The sequence below is a fragment of the Mirounga angustirostris genome, unplaced genomic scaffold (genome assembly GCF_029215605.1).
Source record: "Mirounga angustirostris isolate CCGP_5_RB_7025 unplaced genomic scaffold, mMirAng1.0.hap1 SCAF_6, whole genome shotgun sequence".
Classification (NCBI taxonomy): Eukaryota; Metazoa; Chordata; class Mammalia; order Carnivora; family Phocidae; genus Mirounga; species Mirounga angustirostris.
The window spans coordinates 128,267,548-128,286,431 of record NW_026991714.1 but is presented as its reverse complement, the minus strand read 5'-3'; the positions used below and the strand labels follow the sequence as shown (position 1 = coordinate 128,286,431).

Genomic DNA, 18,884 nt, shown 5'->3' with positions numbered 1-18,884 from the left:
GTTAGTAATGTTTAAATTTCTCCCTTCACTGATTTTCTGTCTTAATTGTTTTATCAGTTATGAGTATCAAAACTTACAACTATAATAGTAGACTTTTTTATTTCTTCCTTCAGTTCTGTCAGTTTTGCTTCATCCAGAATTTTGAAGCTCTCTTATTAGGTACACACATATATATAATCATCTTTGTAATGAACGGACCCTTTTATCATTGTGGAAATTTCACTCTTCACTCCTGATAGTATTTCTTGTTTTTTTTTTAAAGATTTTATTTATTTATTTGACAGAGACATAGTAAGAGAGGGAACACAAGCAGGGGGAGTGGGAGAGGGAGAAGCAGGCTTCCTGAATTTCAGGGAGCCCGATGCACTCTATCCCAGGACCCTGGGACCATGACCTGAGCCGAAGGCAGACGCTTAACGACTGAGCCTCCCAGGCACACCGTATTCCGTGTTTTGAAGTCTCCTTTGTCAGATATTACTATAGCAATTCTATTTTCTCTAATTAGTGTCTTCAGAAGGCTATCTTTCTCCATCTTTTCACTTTCAATCTGTATCTTTATATTTTAGGTGAATTTCCTTTAGAAGATCCTTTGGATCTTAATTTTATGTTCAATCTGACAGTCTCTGTCTTTTGATTGAAGTGTTACATTTAATTTATCAATATGGCTGAGTTAAAATCTGCCATCTTGCCTTTTTTTTTTCCTTTTTCTCCCACCTGTTCTTTATTCATTTTTTTCTTTTCTGCCTTCTTTTGGATTAAGTGCGTGTCTTTTAGTATATTTTATGTTCACTACTGACTTTTTAGCTGTACCTCTTCACTTATTTTTAGTGGTTGCTCTTTAACTTACCACAGTGTACCTTCAAAATAATGTTATATGACTTCATGTAACATGTAATAACCTTGCAATCATTTATTTCTATTTGCTCCATCCTGTCCTTTGTACTAGTGTTGTCATACATTTTTCTTCTAGGTTTTATAAATTTTCTTCCAGGTTTTATAAATACATTGCTATTATTACTATTATTTCTTAAACAGGAGAAAACCAAATTTAATAGTGTACATAGGTACATGAGGGAGTGCACACAGACATGGGAATGCCCACATTGCTCTTATTTTTTGCTTTAAAGAGTCAATTACTTTTTTCCTCATTTTAAAATTTATGTAAAAGTACTTTATATTTATCCATGTATTTACCATTCCAGTGTCCATTCCTATTTATAGATCCAGATAATGTAACTTTCCTTCTGCCAGAAGGACTTCTTTTAACATCTCTTGTAGTGTAGGACTTTTGGCAACATATTCTCTCAGATTGTTTGAAAAGATCTGTATTTCGCCCTCATTTCTGAAAAATGTGTTTGCTGGATATAGAGTTCTAGCTTAACAGTAAATTTTGGGGGGCACAGATAGTATTTTGTTGTTTTCTGTTTATATAGTTTATGACAAGAAATGTGAATTCTGCTCTTTTTTTCCTCTCAATATAATGTATTCTTTCCCCTCTGGCTGCTTTTGATACTCTCTAACACTAATTTTCAGCAGTTTTATTATGTTGTGCTTTATATCTTCCATTTTGTTCCTTATTATGTTTATGGATGTTTTTAAATACTTGAACAAATTTATAATAGCTCTTTTTATTTTAGAGGGGGGCAGAGGGAGATGAAGAGAATTTCTTTTTTTTAAAGATTTTATTTATTTTATTTTATTTTTTTAAGATTTTATTTATTTATTTGACAGACACAGCGAGAGCGTGAACACAGCAAGCAGGGGGAGTGGGAGAGGGAGAAGCAGGCTTCCCGCGGAGCAGGGAGCCAGACGTGGGGCTCGATCCCAGGACCCTGGGATCACGACCTGAGCTGAAGGCAGATGCTTAACAACTGAGCCACCCAGGCGCCCCTAAAGATTTTATTTATTTTAGAGAGAGAGAGTGTGTGCACAAGTGCACAAGGGAGCAGGGGGAGGAGCAGAGGGGAAGGAGAGGAACAAGCGGACTCTGCTAAGCACTGAGCCTGACCTGGGACTTAATCTCAGGACCTGATCATGACCTGAGCTGAAATCAAGAGTCAGATGACCCACCCACTGAGCCATCCAGGCACCCCAGAGAGAGAGAATCTTAAGTAGGCTCCACGCTCAGCACATAGCTCAATACGGGGCCCAGTCTCACAACTCTGAGATCATGACCTGAGCCAAAATCAAGAGTCGGACTCTTAACCCACTGAGCTACCCAGACTACCCTATAAAAGCTCTTTAAATGTCCTTGCTTTTACTTCCAGTATCTCATTTCTGGGTCTCTTTCTTTTGACTAATGCTTCTTTTGGTTATGAGTCACATTTTCCTGTTTTTTACATGTCTGGTAATTTTTTATTGGATACTAGGCATTGTGAATGTTATGTAGTTGAGTGCTAGATTTTGTTGTCTTTATTAAATAGTGTTGGACTTTGTTCAGGAAGGGAGGTAAGTTCTTTCTGGAATAGCATGGTCCGTTGGAAACTTCCTTTTTTGTTGTTGTTGTGATCTTTTTTCCCCCCAGTTTTATTGAGATATGATTGACATACACCACTTAAAAGTTTAAGGTGTACAGCACAATGACATGACTTACGTATATTATGAAATGTTTACCACAGTAAGTTTAATCAACATCCAGCTCATATAGATACCAAAGAAAGGGCAAAAATGTTTTTTTTCCTTGTGATGAGAACTCTTAGGATTCATTCTTAACAACTTTCAAACAGGCGATACAGCAGTGTCAACTATAGTCAACATATTGTACATTACATGATCAGTCCTTATTTATTTTATAACTGGAAGTTTGTTCCTTTTGACCAAATTCATCCATGAAACTTCTTTTTAATCTTTGTTTGGGTAGGTTTAGAGTAGCCTTTACTCTAGGGCTAGTTTAGTTACACTTCTAAGGTGGGACCATTCTGGGGTCTTTTAGGAATGCTGTAGGTATACCATGGGTACTTTTCATTCTGGTTGGTCAAAATTCAAACACCTCTCAGTTCCGTGTGAGCTTACAGATTCTCTTTTTTGGTCTGATGTGGTTGAGTTACCCTATACATGCAATCCTTATTATCAGTGACAGATGCAGTGGGAACAGTATGCAAATTTCTGAAACTCTTTTCTTTGCCTCACCACCTCCTCTGGTAATCTGCCTCACAAGTTCTAGCCACCTCTGTCTCCCCAAACTCCAGGGTGTCCTTAGCCCTGCAAGACCTTCATGCTCATCTTATGTTTTCTTTCTCTCAGGATACCTGTCCTGCACTCCCTATTATCCAGTGTCTGAAGAGGGTTATGTCTTTCACAGTTCTCAATTACTCCATCATGAGTGAAAGTGGAAGTCGTGAACTACTTTAAAATATTACAATATACCTGGAGTTACTTAGCTGAATTTTTTAAATTTCACTCACTTTTCAGAGAACCTTCCCTTGTATTAACTATTCACATACATTGTCCCATTTTACTTCATTCTCTTTTTTCCTCTTTCAGTCAGTAGAAGGGAGTCTTGAATAGATAATGGAAACTATATATATAGTGAGCATTTTAATATTCTTTTTAAGATAATCCACTAAAAGATGTCACTTCCCTTTCCCCATTTTCCCCTTCTGTTCTTGGGCCGAGGTCCCAGCCTTACATTGATCATTTACGCAGGTTCACCCTCAAATCTCAAAACAACAAGGAGAACTGAAACATGAAGCTCCTGCCTAGCTGACATTTTGTCCTTTTAACTGTGTACTTGATCACTGTGTCCCTTTTAGGCCATGTCTAAATGGACAGGCTTTGCCCTGTTTAAGAGAAGGTTAAGCAGACAGTATCTGAAGGAAGTAAACAGTCTTCTCTGGGTACTAGTTAGCCTTGGAGCTCCTGAACCTAATTGTTTCTTCTCCTCATCTTCTGAGATGCAAATGTATTTAGGTAGAGTGTGCAAAGTGCTAAAAATAGCTCAGCAAGACTTTGAACCTGGCCATTCAAAGAACACTGGGTATATCTGCTTAGATTGTTTTGGACAGTTATCTATAATGAGTACCCTGCACAGTTGAGCTGAATTTGTGCAGTTGAAATTCATTGCTAAATTGAACACACCTCAAAAGGACATTTTAGAATGGGTCAAACCTGATTTGAGAAATTGAAGCTATAGATTATGTGTTTGAGAAGTAAAGTAATATTCTTTCCCACCTTTTTAACCCTTTGCTCATCTTTTGTGCAGGGCTTATTTTTTTCAGTATCAGGGCTGAGCCTAAGCAGTCTGCCCCTCAGGTGATGGGACCTGACAGAGCCTAAGCTGTCAGTGCCAGAGTCCCAGACCTGTCAGAGCTAATGGCCCTCCCGGTGGCTGCCATCTCAGGGGCCCTACTACACTGGTGGAAAATTTTGCACTCAGAAGTAACCGACACAGTAATGTAAAGTGGAGGAGATGGTGGACAAAATAAAAGAGATCTTGGATTTGTTAATTTTCCCTGTTTTAAAAGGTGTGACACTCTTTCAGCCGGGCCACTCATTCACTGGTCAGTTTTGCAGCTGATTCCAAACCACACTAAGCACTGCTGGCTCCACCCTGTATGTGCTTATATCTGTGGGTATGTCCTTCCAAGGTGGTTTATCTTGAGTCCCCATTTTGCTTGTTAGCTCCTTAAAGGCTGGACTTGGCTCTGAGGGCTTTAGAAGCCTACCAGAATGCTGGGTGTACTGTGATGGCCTAACTCTAATCTTGTTGTGTGACCTTGATGAGAAATTCCTTTCCTTTTTGGTTGGGCCTGAGTGTTACTAAATTAGTCCACAAGCATGTTGAATGTTTACTGTTTCTTAGGACTCTCTTAGGCATTGTGGAAAATCTATAATGTAACACTGGGTCTCTTCCTTTGGGGGGCTGAGAATCTAGCTGTGACATAGTCTCAGTAAGGAAATTAGTGGTAGTAGTGTGTTTGTTTCTCCAGGAGAGGACCTGCCACTCTGCACACATTCTTTCCTCCACAGGAAATCCCTCTTTGGGAAGGCTATGGAAGATACATCTGTTACAGAAAGTGGGGGAGGGGAAAGTTTGCTAATTTATGGCAAGGCTTGGAATTTCAGGTTCCAAAAAGCAGTTATTTCTAATATTATACTATATGTTATGGGGCACCTGGGTGGCTCAGTCAGTTGAACATCTGCCTTCGGCTCGGGCCATGAGCCCAGGGTCCTGGGATTGAGCCCCATGTCAGGCTCGAGCCTGCTTTTCCCTCTGCTGTGCTCTCTTAAATAAAATAAAATCTTAAAAAAAAAAAAAAAAAAGTGAAAGATTGTTAGAAAAAAAAATACTGTATGTTAATTAATTGAATTTAAATAAAAAAACCAAAAAGCAGTTATTCATGGAGTTATATTAAAATGAAAGAGAATCCTAATAATGTAAAGCACTCTGTGTGTCAAGTAGTATGATTGGCACTTTATATCTGTTGCCTTATCTAATCCTCACAACCACTTCTCTATGAAGAACATTATTATAATCCTCATTTTACAGATGAGGAAACTGAGGCTCACCCAGGCTAACCTGCTAGTAAGTGGTGGAGCTAGGATGAGTTCAGGCAGGCTAACTCTAGAGCCGTACTTTTTTTTTTTTTTTAATTCCAGTATAATTAACATACAGTGTTATTTTAGTTTCAGTTGTACACTATAGTGATTCAACAATTCCATGCATTACTCAGTGCTCATCAAGATAAATGTCCTCTAGGGCGCCTGGGTGGCTCAGTCGGTTGGGCATCTGTCTTCAGCTCAGGTCATGATCCTGGAGTCCTAGGATCGAGTGTCGCATTGGGCTCGCCACTCAGTGGGGATTCTGCTTCTCCCTTTGACCCTCCCCGTCTCCTGCTTTCTCTCTCTCGCACTCTCGTCTCTCAAATAAATGAATAAAATCTTAAAAAAAAAAAAAAGGTAATTGTCCTCTTAATCCCCTTCTATCTCACCCATCCCTGACCCACCTCTGCTCCAGCAACCACCAGTTTTTTCTCTCTAGTGAGGAGTCTGTTTTTTGGTTTGTCTCTCTTTTTTCCTTTAATCGTTTTTTTTCTTGTGTTTCTTAAATTCCACATGAGAGTGAAATACAGCCATACTTCTGACTATGTTCTTTTGAAAATTAGTAGCTATTGGTTGAAACTCTTTTTCAGGGCCCAAGTACAGCTAGACCCAGTAGTGATCCATCAAGGTCTTTACTTGGAGAACATCTTTGCAGTGCTTCTTGTTCAGCTAGTTCTGAACTTGGAAGAATAAATATGGATTAGGGAGGAGGAGGAATTGTCTTTTTGCTTCTTTATCACCTGAATTCCGCTTCCATGCAGTCCAGCACCGTACCAGTTACCTGTGGGATTGCCACTGAGAGGCTGCCCTTACACTGGTGAAATCGCAAGGTTAGGGACAGCCCTTTATTGCTTCTGGGAGAAGAGAAGCTTGTTCCTCCTCCACATCACCAGTTCTGGGGGAGGTCTGGTTTGGGAAGAGTAGAGGAAAGATGGGTGGCTACACAGATTAGGTCCTTTCAGAGAAAAAGGAAGGATCAGACCTGCAATTTCTCTTCAGTCTCTTGCCAGAATTTACAGAGCAATTCAGCCCTATAACAGATTCAGAGAAGGGAGCTAGGCAGTGCCTTGAGTAGGTCATTCTCATTTTTAGAGGAAAGGGTATCTTCCTTTGAGTTTCAGGAAGTTTACTCGGTAGAAGGAAAATGTTTTCAGACTTCCTGGCTGACTCAGTGTGTTCTTCCAGGGACAATGAGAGGAAGATCTCAGTCTGCATTTACCATAAAAACTGCCTGCAGCTACTTGGCCACTCCTCTACCCTCTAGCAATCCATTTGCCACTGACTGTTGTTGAAGGCCTACTCTGCTCAGCACTATTTCTTTAGAGATAGGACATTATGCTACAGCAATGAACAGTTTAGACAGGTGGCGTGGAGAGCAAACCTTTTTAGTCCAGTCTTTTTGGTTCTCTGGGCACCAGGATAGGTTTGTCCCAAAGGTGGAACCATTGCAAGGGATTAATTTCATTTCCCAACAACTTGCCATGGACCAAATTCTTTCATTATTTCTCTGTCATCAGCTCGTAGAATAAGCAGTACTTGGTCAGCTCTCTCAAACCCTGAGAGAGAGAAGCAAAGGCAATATGCAGAGTTACGCCTGGTGATGTTCTTGTTTGTGGTTTCAGAGCCTAATCTCTCAAGCTGTCTTTTCCCACCTTATGGAGAAAAAAATAGAGCCAAAAAAAATCATAGTCTCTAACTAGTGAATAAACATCTGAAATAGAGCAAATAGCCAGAGTCCAGTGGGAGAGATAGATGGAGATTATCATGAAAATCCTCTAAAAAGCCTTTATCATCTTTCCTCCTTACAATTACTCTATCTGTTTCAAATCATCCAGAGATTAATTTTTCTATGATAGGGGGGTTTGGCAGGGTAAAAGAGAAGCGCATGGAAGTGGGAATGGAGTAGTTACAGTCTCCTTCAGAGAATGGAAAATTGGCCTTGAGGTATGAGCATTCATTGTAGAATGTATTTAGGGGCCCCTGGGTGGCTCAGTCGGTGAATCCTGGGACTCTTGATCTCGGAGTCATGAGTTTGAGCCCTATGTTGGCCATAGAGCTTACTTTAAAAAGAGGGGGAGGGGTCACATTGTAGAAGGTATTCATTGAATCTTTTTTTTTTTTTTTTAAGATTTTATTTAGGGGCGCCTGGGTGGCTCAGTTGGTTAAGCGACTGCCTTCGGCTCAGGTCATGATCTCAGGGTCCTGAGGTCGAGCCCTACATTGGGCTCCCTGCTCAGCGGGAAGCCTGCTTCTCTCTTTCCCACTCCCTCTGCTTGTGTTCCCTCTCTCGCTGTCTCTCTCTCTGTCAAATAAATAAATAAAAATCATTGGGAAAAAAAAGATTTTATTTATTTATTTGAGAGACAGCAAGCATGAGTAGGGGGAGGGGGACCAGGAGAGGGAGAAGCAGACTCCCCACTGAGCAGGGAGGCTGAGCAGAGAGCCCAACACGGACTATATCCCAGGACCCTGAAATCATGACTTGAGCCAAAGGCAGACGCTTAATCGACTGAGCCACCTATTTGCCCCTCATTGAATCTTTTTAACACCCCGAGTCCCAAGCCTGGAGACCACCTGATGGCTGCAGCCAAAGAAGCCCATGAAAGATTAAAGACCTTTGTACTTCAAGCTTCTAAATGAGTACTAAATAATTAAAATAGCAACCCAGGGGCGCCTGGGTGGTGCAGTCGGTTGAGTGTCCGACTCTTAGTTTCGGCTCAGATCATGATTCTCAGGGTCCTGAGAGTGAGCCCTGTGTGGGCTCCATGCTCAGTGCAGTCTGCTTGAGAGTCTCTCTCCTTCTCCCTCTGCCCCTCATGCTTGTGTTCTCTCTCTCTTTCTAAAATAAAAATAAAAATAATAAAAATAAAATAGCAACCCAAACTAGATTTTGCTGATAATGAGTTTGGAGTGGTCTGTACAGTTTTGGTGGTAGTTGATACCAACTACAGCAGGGCTGAGCAGGATCTTCAGCTGCTGTTGGTGGAAACTGACAAGTCCTGGAGCCCTGAGGGACCTGGTAGTAATGAAAACTTAAGCATCAAACCAGGCTTTCACCAGATTACCTTTCCAGCTCTCTACAGATCATGCTTCCCACTTCTTAGGAGTGAGTTTGAATTCCTTGAATGTTTGTTCTCTGAAAAATTAAGCTTAGCCTGTAAACTAAGGAATGTGCCCCAGGTTAAACTAGCTTGCCAATATAGGAAGAGCACTGGATTGGGAGTCAGAAGACTTTCTTGTCTAATTCCAGCTTTGTGTTTTTGGGTACTTTACAATCTTCCTGGACATCTGTTTCTTCAACTGTGAAATGAGAGCCATGGATTAGGTAGGTGATTTCAAAGGTTCCTTCCAGAACTATTATTTCTATGGTTCTGTCCCCATAGTAACACTTTGGCAAAAAGAGGTACGGTTGCCTTTCATATCACTCTCCTTATATATTAGTGGGAGCTCCAGACCTTCCTGGCCACCATTTCACCACCTCATTCATCTTATTCGAATGCATCAAGTATTTCCTATTTCCAGTTCTCTTTTTGTTTCAATCTCATTCGCCGTCATTCATTGGCACCTTCTGTTGGCTAGATCTTATGATTTATATTTTTATGTTTATTTCATGTATTATCTCTAATCTTCATAATATTATTAAAAAATTGTATGATGACTGTTTTACTGATAAAAAAACTAAAGCTTAGACAGGTCAAGGTCATATAAGTGCTAGATGATGCTGCCAAGATATGAACCCAGGTTTCTCTAACTCTGTAGCCTCTTTCTATTACACCCCACTGCAAGCTTGATAGATTCCATGTTTATTTCCTCTTCTATAAGAAGTCTCTATTGTCATCTTGTGCTTTCATCCTCATTTGGCCGCCTGTCTAATAGGGAAAGCCGTATATGTTGCCCTGGCTGGACGTGGGCTGGTGGCAGCCTTATGTACTCTCCCCAAATAGGTTATACTGTAGATGTCAGTTCAGATTGAGAAGGTAATGAACCTAAGTTTGCTGTCATGTCACATCCTATTACTTATTTGTCTGCTAATTCTCCTTCTGGGAATTCAGTACATCAGAGATTTGAGACTAAGCAATTTTTTAGGGACAAGGCATAGACCTCTGACATCAAGATTGGATAGCCATTTGCCAGGAACTTTTCCATTGGTGATTCTCCTTTGCTGCTATTTTTAGGCTAGAAGTTACTTCCCATTTCAAAGGCTCTGCTAAAAAAAAATAAAATAAAAAATGGGGCACAGGCTACTGAATAGTCTGTGGGTAATGCCTATCATATGTGCTTGGGGAAAGGTGTGTGTGTCTGAAACCTCAGCAGTTTTGAACTAACTTTTTTTTTAAATAACAAAACAAACTTTTTGCCCTGGGATCTCTCTCCCTCCTGATCCTGACATGGCCAGGAGCCTGACAACTTGTATTATGCAAAACTGGCCTCTCTGGGCAGTTTTTCTTTAACCTGTATCCTCTTGCATTACACCAAGATTGTTAAGCAGTGGGTACTGGACACTCTTTGACTTCTTGCTAATGCATTGCCAGTTACACTCAGGATAGTGGGGTCATTATGGAAGCCTGCTTTCATATTGAATAGAGAAATTAGGTTTCTTCTTTACTAGAATCTGAATGAAGATGTGCAAGGCCCTATCTCCTGGCTTATGGTTAGAACTATCTGGAGATACCAGAAAGAACTTTTCATTGTAAAATTAGTAACCATTTACTGACTATTCCTTATGTGCCAGACATTGGACCACCATCTCGTATCATGCTTATATCAGCTTTATAAGCTTACAGTATAGGTAGTGTTATCCCCATTTTACAGATAAGAAAACTGAGGCTCAAAGAGATTAAGTAATGTGTATAAGTTTACAGAGCTCACTAGTGGTTGATATGGAACCAAAATTTATGTCTCTCTGACCTTAAAGCCTATGTCAGGCCCTTCTCTAGAGACCTCAGGAGGGGTTTAGGTCCCTACCCCACTCCCAGTTTGTTCTTCCCTCACCTGAGGCAGAGTATTTCAAGTCAAAGAAGAGGGTATATGATCTTTGAAACTGAGGCCATTTGTGTCTTCCACTTAAATCCAGAAGATGTTCCTTTGTGGTGAAGAATTATTTATACACATAGGTTCTTTGGCTTAGTTTGAAATAGGTGAGTACTTCCTGGGCTGTGAAGACAGTTCCTCTTGAGTCCCCAGAGCTGTCCAGGTAGCTGTGTAGCCAGTGGGATGATAATGTTTTTATCAGTTGTATGTTACTTTCAGGAATCAAAACGTTTATTCCCATGTCCTTTTAGGAAGGTGACTTCAAATTCCATTTTATAGGGATGCCTGAGTGGCTGAGTCGGTTGAGTGTCTGCCTTCAGCTCAGGTCATGATCCCGGAGTCCCGGGATCAAGTCCTGTATCAGGCTCCCTGCTCAGCCTGCTTCTCCTTCTGCCCCTCTCCCCACTCATGCTCTCTCTTTCTCTCTCAAATAAATAAATAAAAATCTAAAAAAGAAAATCCATTTTATAGAGAGAGACAGGCTGGGGCTCAAAGAGGTTAGGTAAATTGTCTGAGATCCGTAGTAAGAGTGGTATGTGCTATGGTGAGCACTGTGAATTTGTAAGACTGATGAATCACAGACCTGTATCCACATACATTATATGTTAATAAAAAAAGAGTGGGATTCCCAATTAAGTTCTCTCTCTTTTTTTTTTTAAGGTTTTATTTATTTATCTGAGAGAGAGAATGGGAGACAGAGAGCATGAGAGGGGGAGGGTCAGAGGGAGAAGCAGACTCCCCGCTGAGCAGGGAGCCTGACGTGGGACTCGATCCCAGGACTCCAGGATCATGACCTGAGCCGAAGGCAGTCGCTTAACCAACTGAGCCACCCAGGTGCCCCTAAGTTCTCTTTCTTAATATTAGGTCCTTTGCCAGGATCCAGGCTTCTGTCTACTGAGGGCCATATGTGGGGGTGTGAGGACTCCTCAGAGAGCCTATGGCTTGTTGATGTTTTTCTGCTTTTGGAGCTGCCTTGAGCTGAGGTGGTTCTAGGAAGCCCATAAGCCCAACAACCTGATGACAGAAGGTGGGCTTGCACTGGGGAGATAGAAGCCAGAGACTGCAAATTGTGGTAAAACCTAAGATACAGGCACTCTGGGAGATTGCCTTCTGCCTGAGTACTGCCCTTTGCCATGTCCCAGGCCAGTGTGGAATGTGAAGCCCAAATGGGTTATGTTCCTAGAGTCTGAAGCTACAGAAAGCAAAGTCCTAGAATAGGAAGGTAGCCCTACTGCTCCAGAGTCCCAAGTGGGCTAGGGCCCAGACCTGAACTTAGAATATCTTGTTCTCCTGGGAATTTAAGAGAGGTGAGTAGGGTGGGAGATGGAAGAGGCTGAGTGAACTGAAGGGCAGCTTACCTGTGGGGGAAAAAAGAAGAAAGGAAGTAAGACCTGGATAAGAGGAGAGCTGAGATCATGCACTAAGTCCAGCCAGGCCTCTGGTTTCCTTCCAAGGAACTGATAGCTCAAGGACCTTCTCTGCTTTCACCTCCCTTAAAGAAACTGAACTAAATTCTTCTTCTTCTTCTTTTTTTTTTTTAAAGATTTTATTTATTTATTTGACAGAGAGAGACACAGCGAGAGAGGGAACACAAGCAGGGGGAGTGGGAGAGGGAGAAGCAGGCTTCCTGCCGAGCAGGGAGTCCAATGCGGGGCTCCATCCCAGGACCCTGGGATCATGACCTGAGCCGAAAGCAGACGCTTAACAACTGAGCCACCCAGGCGCCCCTGAACTAAATTCTTCTGACAAAAGCCAAATTTGTTGGGAAATGAAAAATCCCTGTTCTGAGTGAGATCTTAGACCTTCCACTTGGCCGTGGCAAGAGGAGAAAGCCCAGGTGATCGGGGCAGCATGGCCTGAGGCCTGAGGCTCTCAGGATGTAGCGTCTCTCCTTTTTTTTTTTTAAAGATTCCACCCATTTATTTGATAAGAGAGACACAGCGAAAGAGGGAACACAAGCAGGGGGAGTGGGAGAGGGAGAAGCAGGCTTCCCGCTGAGCAGGGAGCCCGATGCGGGGGCTCAATCCCAGGACTCCGGGACCATGACCTGAGCCAAAGGCAGATGCGTAACGACTGAGCCACCCAGGCGCCCCAGGATGTAGCATCTCTTGACATGCTGCACCTTCTTCTCAGAATTGGCTTTAGCATGGTATTTGTCTTAACCTGATATCCCTTAGGGAAGACTGAGCCCAGGATGCTGGGTCATAGGCATTGCTGAGGCTGCCCAGAGTTCAGGGTTAGGGAATGCATGTATTATTCTGTTCTGTCTGGTTCCTAGGGGCCGGTTCCATCTTGGAGGAATTTTGCTTTTTTCAGGGTTTGAGACATTCACTTCTGGGCCAAGACCTTGGCTATAGATATTTCAGCTGCAAGCACAGCCCACATGCATGAAAGGGCTGGATTACTTTGTGGGTGACTGCCATTGCTGAGTACTGGTCCTCCTGCTGACAGAGCTGACAAATGGAATTAGAAGCAAAGGAGCCAGCCGATAATAGGGTCCGTGGGACATAGGCAGAGGGACCTTCAGGAGCTGAGTGTCTGGAGGAAAGGAGACTGAGCGTGGAGCCTAGGCCAGATCTTTGCCCTAGCTGTCCCTTCCCCCGCCAAACTTGAGGACACAGCCCTCCCTGTGTTCACCATCATTACTCTCCCCTCAGAAATTCTTGGCAGGCAGAAGTGTTTGCTACCAAGAGAAGTATGTCCTGGCACAAGACTGAATTGGTGAGAACAGCCTAGAGGTACTTTGTGCCCCTCAGGAGGCCATCTTCAAACCCTCTGACCAGTCCTGACTCTAGCTTATTCTCTTCACCCCTACCTTCTGTTAGAATTAAGCCTCACAATGGGACTCCTGAGTGGCTCAGTCGGTTGAGTGTCTGCCTTCTGCTCAGGTCATGATCCCAGGGTCTTGGGATCGAGTCCTGCATTGGGCTCCCTGCTCAGCGGGAAGCCTGCTTCTCCTTCTGCCTGCCACTCCCCCTGCTCGTGCTCTCTCTCTCTCTCTCTCTCCCTCTGGCAAATAAATAAATAAAATCTTTAAAAAAAAAAAAGAATTAAGCCTCACTCATTCCTCCCAAGTTCCTTACTGAGCTGGGAGCTCTCCATGACGTCATAGACTTCGCTCCCTAGTCAGATCCAGTTACAAAATAGCTAGCGCCCAGATTACCACAGTGAACAGTCTTTCCCTCTCCTGGTCTCTCCTTTCTGCCCAGCTCACTTCTATATTGATGTAGTGCCTTTCCCCCTAAGTGTCCTTGCCTTTAATTCATGGTCTTAACAACTGAAGTCACATCAGAACTTCCTTTTGGAACCACAGAGATCCAAGGTTCCTGGAGTCAGTGGAGGTCTGAATCCACCCCCCATAGAAAGTTAGAGAAAGGGGAGAGACCCCTCATCAGAACAAAAGATGCAGTCAGCTCTAGCTTAGTCAAGAAAGTGTCCCCGACATCCCAAGGCTGGAAGGCCCAAAAGTTCGATCCAGGCAATGGATGGGAAGACTGAGTTGGCATGGAGAGATGAAAACAAGTGGCAGATGGTGCTGAGGAACATCCCGGGACTGAAGAAATGTGGTTCCCAGAAAGGGAAAAAGGAGACATTGGCAAAGTCTTACTCAGCAACTGTGACAACCTGGCCAAAGAAAGCTGCAAGATATGGCTGAGAACACATTTATGGTATCAGGATGCTGCTGAGCTCAGACACTCACTGTTCTGTCACTTCTTCTTGTGCTCTTTTACCATAGCCAGAGTAAACAGCCTTGGTGGCCAGGAGGGATGGGTCAGGAAAAGCCAGGAAGAGAAGAGATTAGAAAATGGTCCCAGAGGGCGCCTGGGTGGCTCAGTTGGTTAAACCTCTGCCTTTGGCTCAGGTCATGATCCCAGGGTCCTGGGATCGAGCCCTACATCGGGCTCCCTGCTCAGAGGGAAGCCTGCTTCTCCCTCTCCCTCTGCTGTTCCCCCTGCTTGTGTGCTTGCTCGCTCTCTCTGTCAAATAAATAAATAAAATCTTCTTTAAAAAAATGGTCCCAGAAACTTGAGGAATTGCTGAGGCCAGACTTTTTTCTGGGTGATAAGTAGTGAGCATAGTCTGTGGAGGGACTGAATCCAACCCCCAAGGGCAGCATGAGGGGCGTGGGGCCCGAGTGACATAGGCTTTGAATGGCCTAAGTCCTGCCTGGCCCTTGACCTCCCCAGGTGCTCGAGGTAGTACGGGCCAACTATGACACGCTCACACTGAAGCTGCAGGATGGCCTGGATCAGCATGAACGCTACTCAGAGCAGCACAAGGAAGCTGCCTTCTTCAAAGAGCTGGTGAGTCTGCCCTGCCTCCATCTCTGCCTATGTCTCTTGAGGGCCCTTTCCCAGCCAGTGGGTTATACCGTGCAGCTGGGCATCTAGGGAACAACCACAGTTTGCCAAAGGCTGATGAAGTAAGACTTGAGGGGTCTGCTGAGATTGCGTGTGGAACTTCTCTTCCAAAGCAGCCCAGGACCAGGCAGTGAGAGAAGATACTCCCCAGGGTACTGGTGCCAGGGGGGCAAGGGTGAGGGTTAGGGTTCTCTGAGGCAGCATTGCCCGTCTATCTCTCTTCTGCAGCCACGGAGACAGCCCTTGAACAGCTCCAGCTGGGCCTGGGGTTGGATGTGTGTTCGCAATGGCAGCTCTGGCTCATTACTCCTTATCCTGTCCTCCAAGCAACTAATGAGAATCATTGATTCTTCTCCTCCTTATGCAACACTTCTTCCTAAATTCCTAACCGGCTTCTGGTCTGAGTGCCCTCCCAGTCTAGTTCTCCAGTCTTCACTCCCCATCCCCACCCCCCTTTCCAATCACTCAGCTGCCTGCAGCCCCCACCTGTGGCCACCTGGAGCCAGTGAGCATTTGCTCTGCCTCCTCCTCCACCCCCAGTCAACACTGCCACAGAACCCGGCTCTCCCTGTTGATGGTCTCTGTCGTGCCCTGTGCTCAGAGCTGCTCTCGGGAAAAGCTAGACCTGCCTGTCTCAGTCCTGCCACTCCACCCGCCTGGTTGTAAATGAACATTGTGGCTGGGGGCTGAGACCAGGACACGCCACACCTCTTTCCCATAGCTCAGCCCTCCTGCTGCTGGGGTAGAACGCGCCTCCTCCCCCTGCCGTGTTCGTGATGAAGGTGCGGGGTTGTAGATTATCTGTCTTGTACTAAACACAGTCCAGCTCTGACCCTGATGTGAGATGCCTGAGATTTTGGACTTGCCCAGGGTGAGGAAGATCTGCTCTGCAAGTGAGTGAGTTGGGAACAGGGGGAAGCCATTTATATAAAGAGAGCAGATTCGAGCATCTTTATGGGGTGCATGGCAAGTCTGAAGTTGATGTGGGGGTTTTACTAGGGGTGCAGATTTCACAAAGAGAGTAGGACATTGGAGATGAAAAGACTGTGGAGGAGAGAGTTAGGGGAGCTCTGTCTCAGGCCCTTTGGTACTAGGCACGCCTGACTCAGTTCTCCTTATAGCTATACCTCTGACACAGGGGAGCAAAGAGGGTCTGGTCTGACTTGGAGCTAATGGCCTTGAGCTGCCTGCTGGTTGCCATGCTGCCCTTTCCTCTGCCTCCTGCCTAATGACTTCATTACATTTCCCACAGCTAAGCAGAAATTGGAGGAAAGCTCCCTGGTCTTTGAGGCCCAGGGTAGATACGCATGCTTTTTCTCCTTTTTCCCCCACTTTGTCTCTCATGCACCATTCACTTCTGTTTCCCATGAACGATGCTCCTTCAAGAGTGCGATAGATTTCTCCTAGAACCCACTCAGAGAAGTCTGGCCCTTTGACTCCTTCTCCACAGGTCCTTTCCCCCACTGATATGGGCACCCTTCCTGCAAGGGTCTCAGTCTATGGGAAGAAAGCACGTGAGGGGAGCAGTGGGCACACACAGGGATATGCCCCAGTCATTTCTCTAAAGCAGGGGGGCTTCTTTGTGGTATGGAAAGAGTGCTGGACTGGGAGTTAAACCTGGGTCCTGCTTCCAAGCCTGGGGCTCACAAGCTGTATGACCCGCTTCCGGTCATTGGCCTCCTTGGATCGTACTCCTGCCATCTATGCCAGACAGGGGCTGCATCTCTAGGTGTTCTTTCCAACCCAGGAAAGTAGATAAACAGAGTGAGAAGATCAGAAATGCATTCTCTGGCATCATTTTCTCCTCCTCTGTCAGACCACTGACCAGACCAGTCCCCCTCTGCATGGCCAAGGCAAAGACAAAGGCCTGAGCTCACCCTCCTTCCCTGTCTGTGCTTACCTCTACTTCTTCAGGTCAGATGCTCTTCTCACATCCACTAAAGTTTCTATCTCTCAGCCCCTCTTCTTTCCTTCCACTTATACGTAACTGTTTGCTGATTTACCTGCAGAAATGATAGCTGTTAAGGTTCATCTCCTAAGAGAGAAACATGTAGCACTGCATCTTGGCTTTGTCCCTCAGGCGCTGCCCTCTGTTGTGTGTAACCAACTCTCTCCTCTGTTATCTCTCTGCCTATGCCCTCTCACCTTCCCCAACCTTTTCCCAGGTTCGATCCATTAGCACCAACGTCCGGAGAAACCTGGCCTTCCACACACTCAGCCAGGAAGTCCTGCTCAAGGAGTTCTCCACTATCTCCTGAGGCCACGCATATCTGAGCAGCTGCTGACTGCCCTTACCCATGAGGCTCCTGGGCTGCAGGGGGACTGAGGGGAGAGGGGCTGTCCCCAAGGTTGGAGAATAACACAGATACCGAGTTCTCTCGGTGAAGGCCGTGCTTCAGTGGAGCTTGGACAGCAGGGCCAGGAGGGGCAAACCAGGGATAATCTTATTTGGGGAGGGTTTGGGTGGGCACAGGGAGAAGCCTTCAAGAATATGGGGACTTCCAGCATGGGCTCCCTGGATACCCCCTCACATTTCCAATTGAGATTACAAATTGTGGCTGCTGACTAATTTTCAGGGGCTGTTGGGGGAAGTCTTAGAATGATACCAACATCCTGAGAGTCAGTGGTTCTCCAAGGCTTCTGAAAACAGACTCTCAAATGTAGATGGAGCCAGTTCTGCTTTCTTTGGGCCTGGGGCTGAGCTGGGCTTGAAATCTGTGTCCCCTTCCCCTGCAGGCACTCTGTTAGGACCCTTAGCTCAGCTCAAGGTAGGGTAGGAATGGAGGACCTTTTTTCTACTTTCTAAATCTGGGAGACTGGAGATTAGAATCTGCCCAATGCCCTGCTGTCCGGCCACCAATTTCTGGATTTGATTCTTGGCACCAGGAGTACCTGTTAGCTTCCCCTGCCTTCCAACCCATTGATTGGTCAGCACTATAGGGTCACAACGTTAGCTTCTAATTTTCAGTCTGGTTTAAACTGTCTTTAGGGTGTGTGTGTGAAATAAACATTGACAGGTTTTCTGGAGCCCTCAGGTGCCTACTTTGCTGGTTCCCTTTCCAGCAGCCTCCCCACCTTCCCAATCACCTTCTCCTCTGGGAGCCTCTCCTGCCTCTGCTGAGCTCCCCTCCACTGTTCCGCCCCCTCACCCGGCTGTTGTTTACAGCCAGCCTGCCTAAGAATTTCCTCTGGGGAGGAATCTGTTCCTGCTGGGGTCTGGTGCCTGGAAGGGAGAGAACCTGCTGGGGGCAGGGTGCCCTCCATCTGAAAGGGGCCAGGTGAGCATCATGGAGAGGCCATTCTGTCTGCCCATATTCAGGGTGGGGTCACAGGCGAGTCTTCTGGCCTTTGGGAAGTTGGCCCATGATTCCTCCTCTGGACAGCCTCCATTGGACTACTGTAGGCTTTCCCTACCCCTTGGCTGCTTTCAGAGTAGCTGCTCTGAGATTCCCCCCTTCTAAAGCACTTTCTAAAGCCCTTAGGCTGGCAGGGAACAAGCAGCACAAGAAGACTCTGGGAGTAAGTGCAGGAAACCAGCAGTGAGAGCAGGTCTGGGACCTCCCTGACTGCTATTCCTACTTAGCCTCAAAGCGCTTTAGGGTACTTGCCTTCCCTGGGAACCGGAGTTGTGGCTCCAACATGGAGCAGATACGCACGAGTTCCAGAGAACCCACCAGCCCGCGGCCGTACATAGACGCAGATTTCTGAGAGATCAGGGGCTGAGTCATCTGATCGCTAGATGGCGTAGCTCAGCCTGGGGCATGTAGTGTTCTCCACAGTTATAAACCCCGGAGGAGCTGGAGCTGGAAGCTGGTGGCAAGTTGAAGTTATTAAAAATTGATTTGTATGGTACGGTCTTTTTAGTGTCTTTTGTTCGTTTGCTTTTCTTCATCTCTGTTACTCTGACCTCATTTCTCAAAGACAGAGTTAAGGTAATCTCCCAGGTGCTGG

At 45.1% G+C, this 18,884-nt stretch overlaps 1 protein-coding gene across 3 annotated transcripts in view; it reads left to right on the top strand.

The window, feature by feature from the left end:
• Nucleotides 1-18,785, top strand: part of ARMH3 (armadillo like helical domain containing 3) — a 181,025-nt gene extending 162,240 nt beyond the window's left edge. For all 3 annotated transcript variants that reach the window (XM_064595201.1, XM_045878674.3, XM_064595200.1), the window contains 2 exons: nt 14,760-14,876; nt 17,099-18,785. In XM_064595201.1, the coding sequence (XP_064451271.1) occupies nt 14,760-14,876; nt 17,099-17,191 (210 nt within the window). In that variant the 3' untranslated portion in view covers nt 17,192-18,785. The remainder of the gene's footprint in view (nt 1-14,759; nt 14,877-17,098) is intronic.
• The last annotated feature ends 99 nt before the right edge of the window (nt 18,786-18,884 follow it).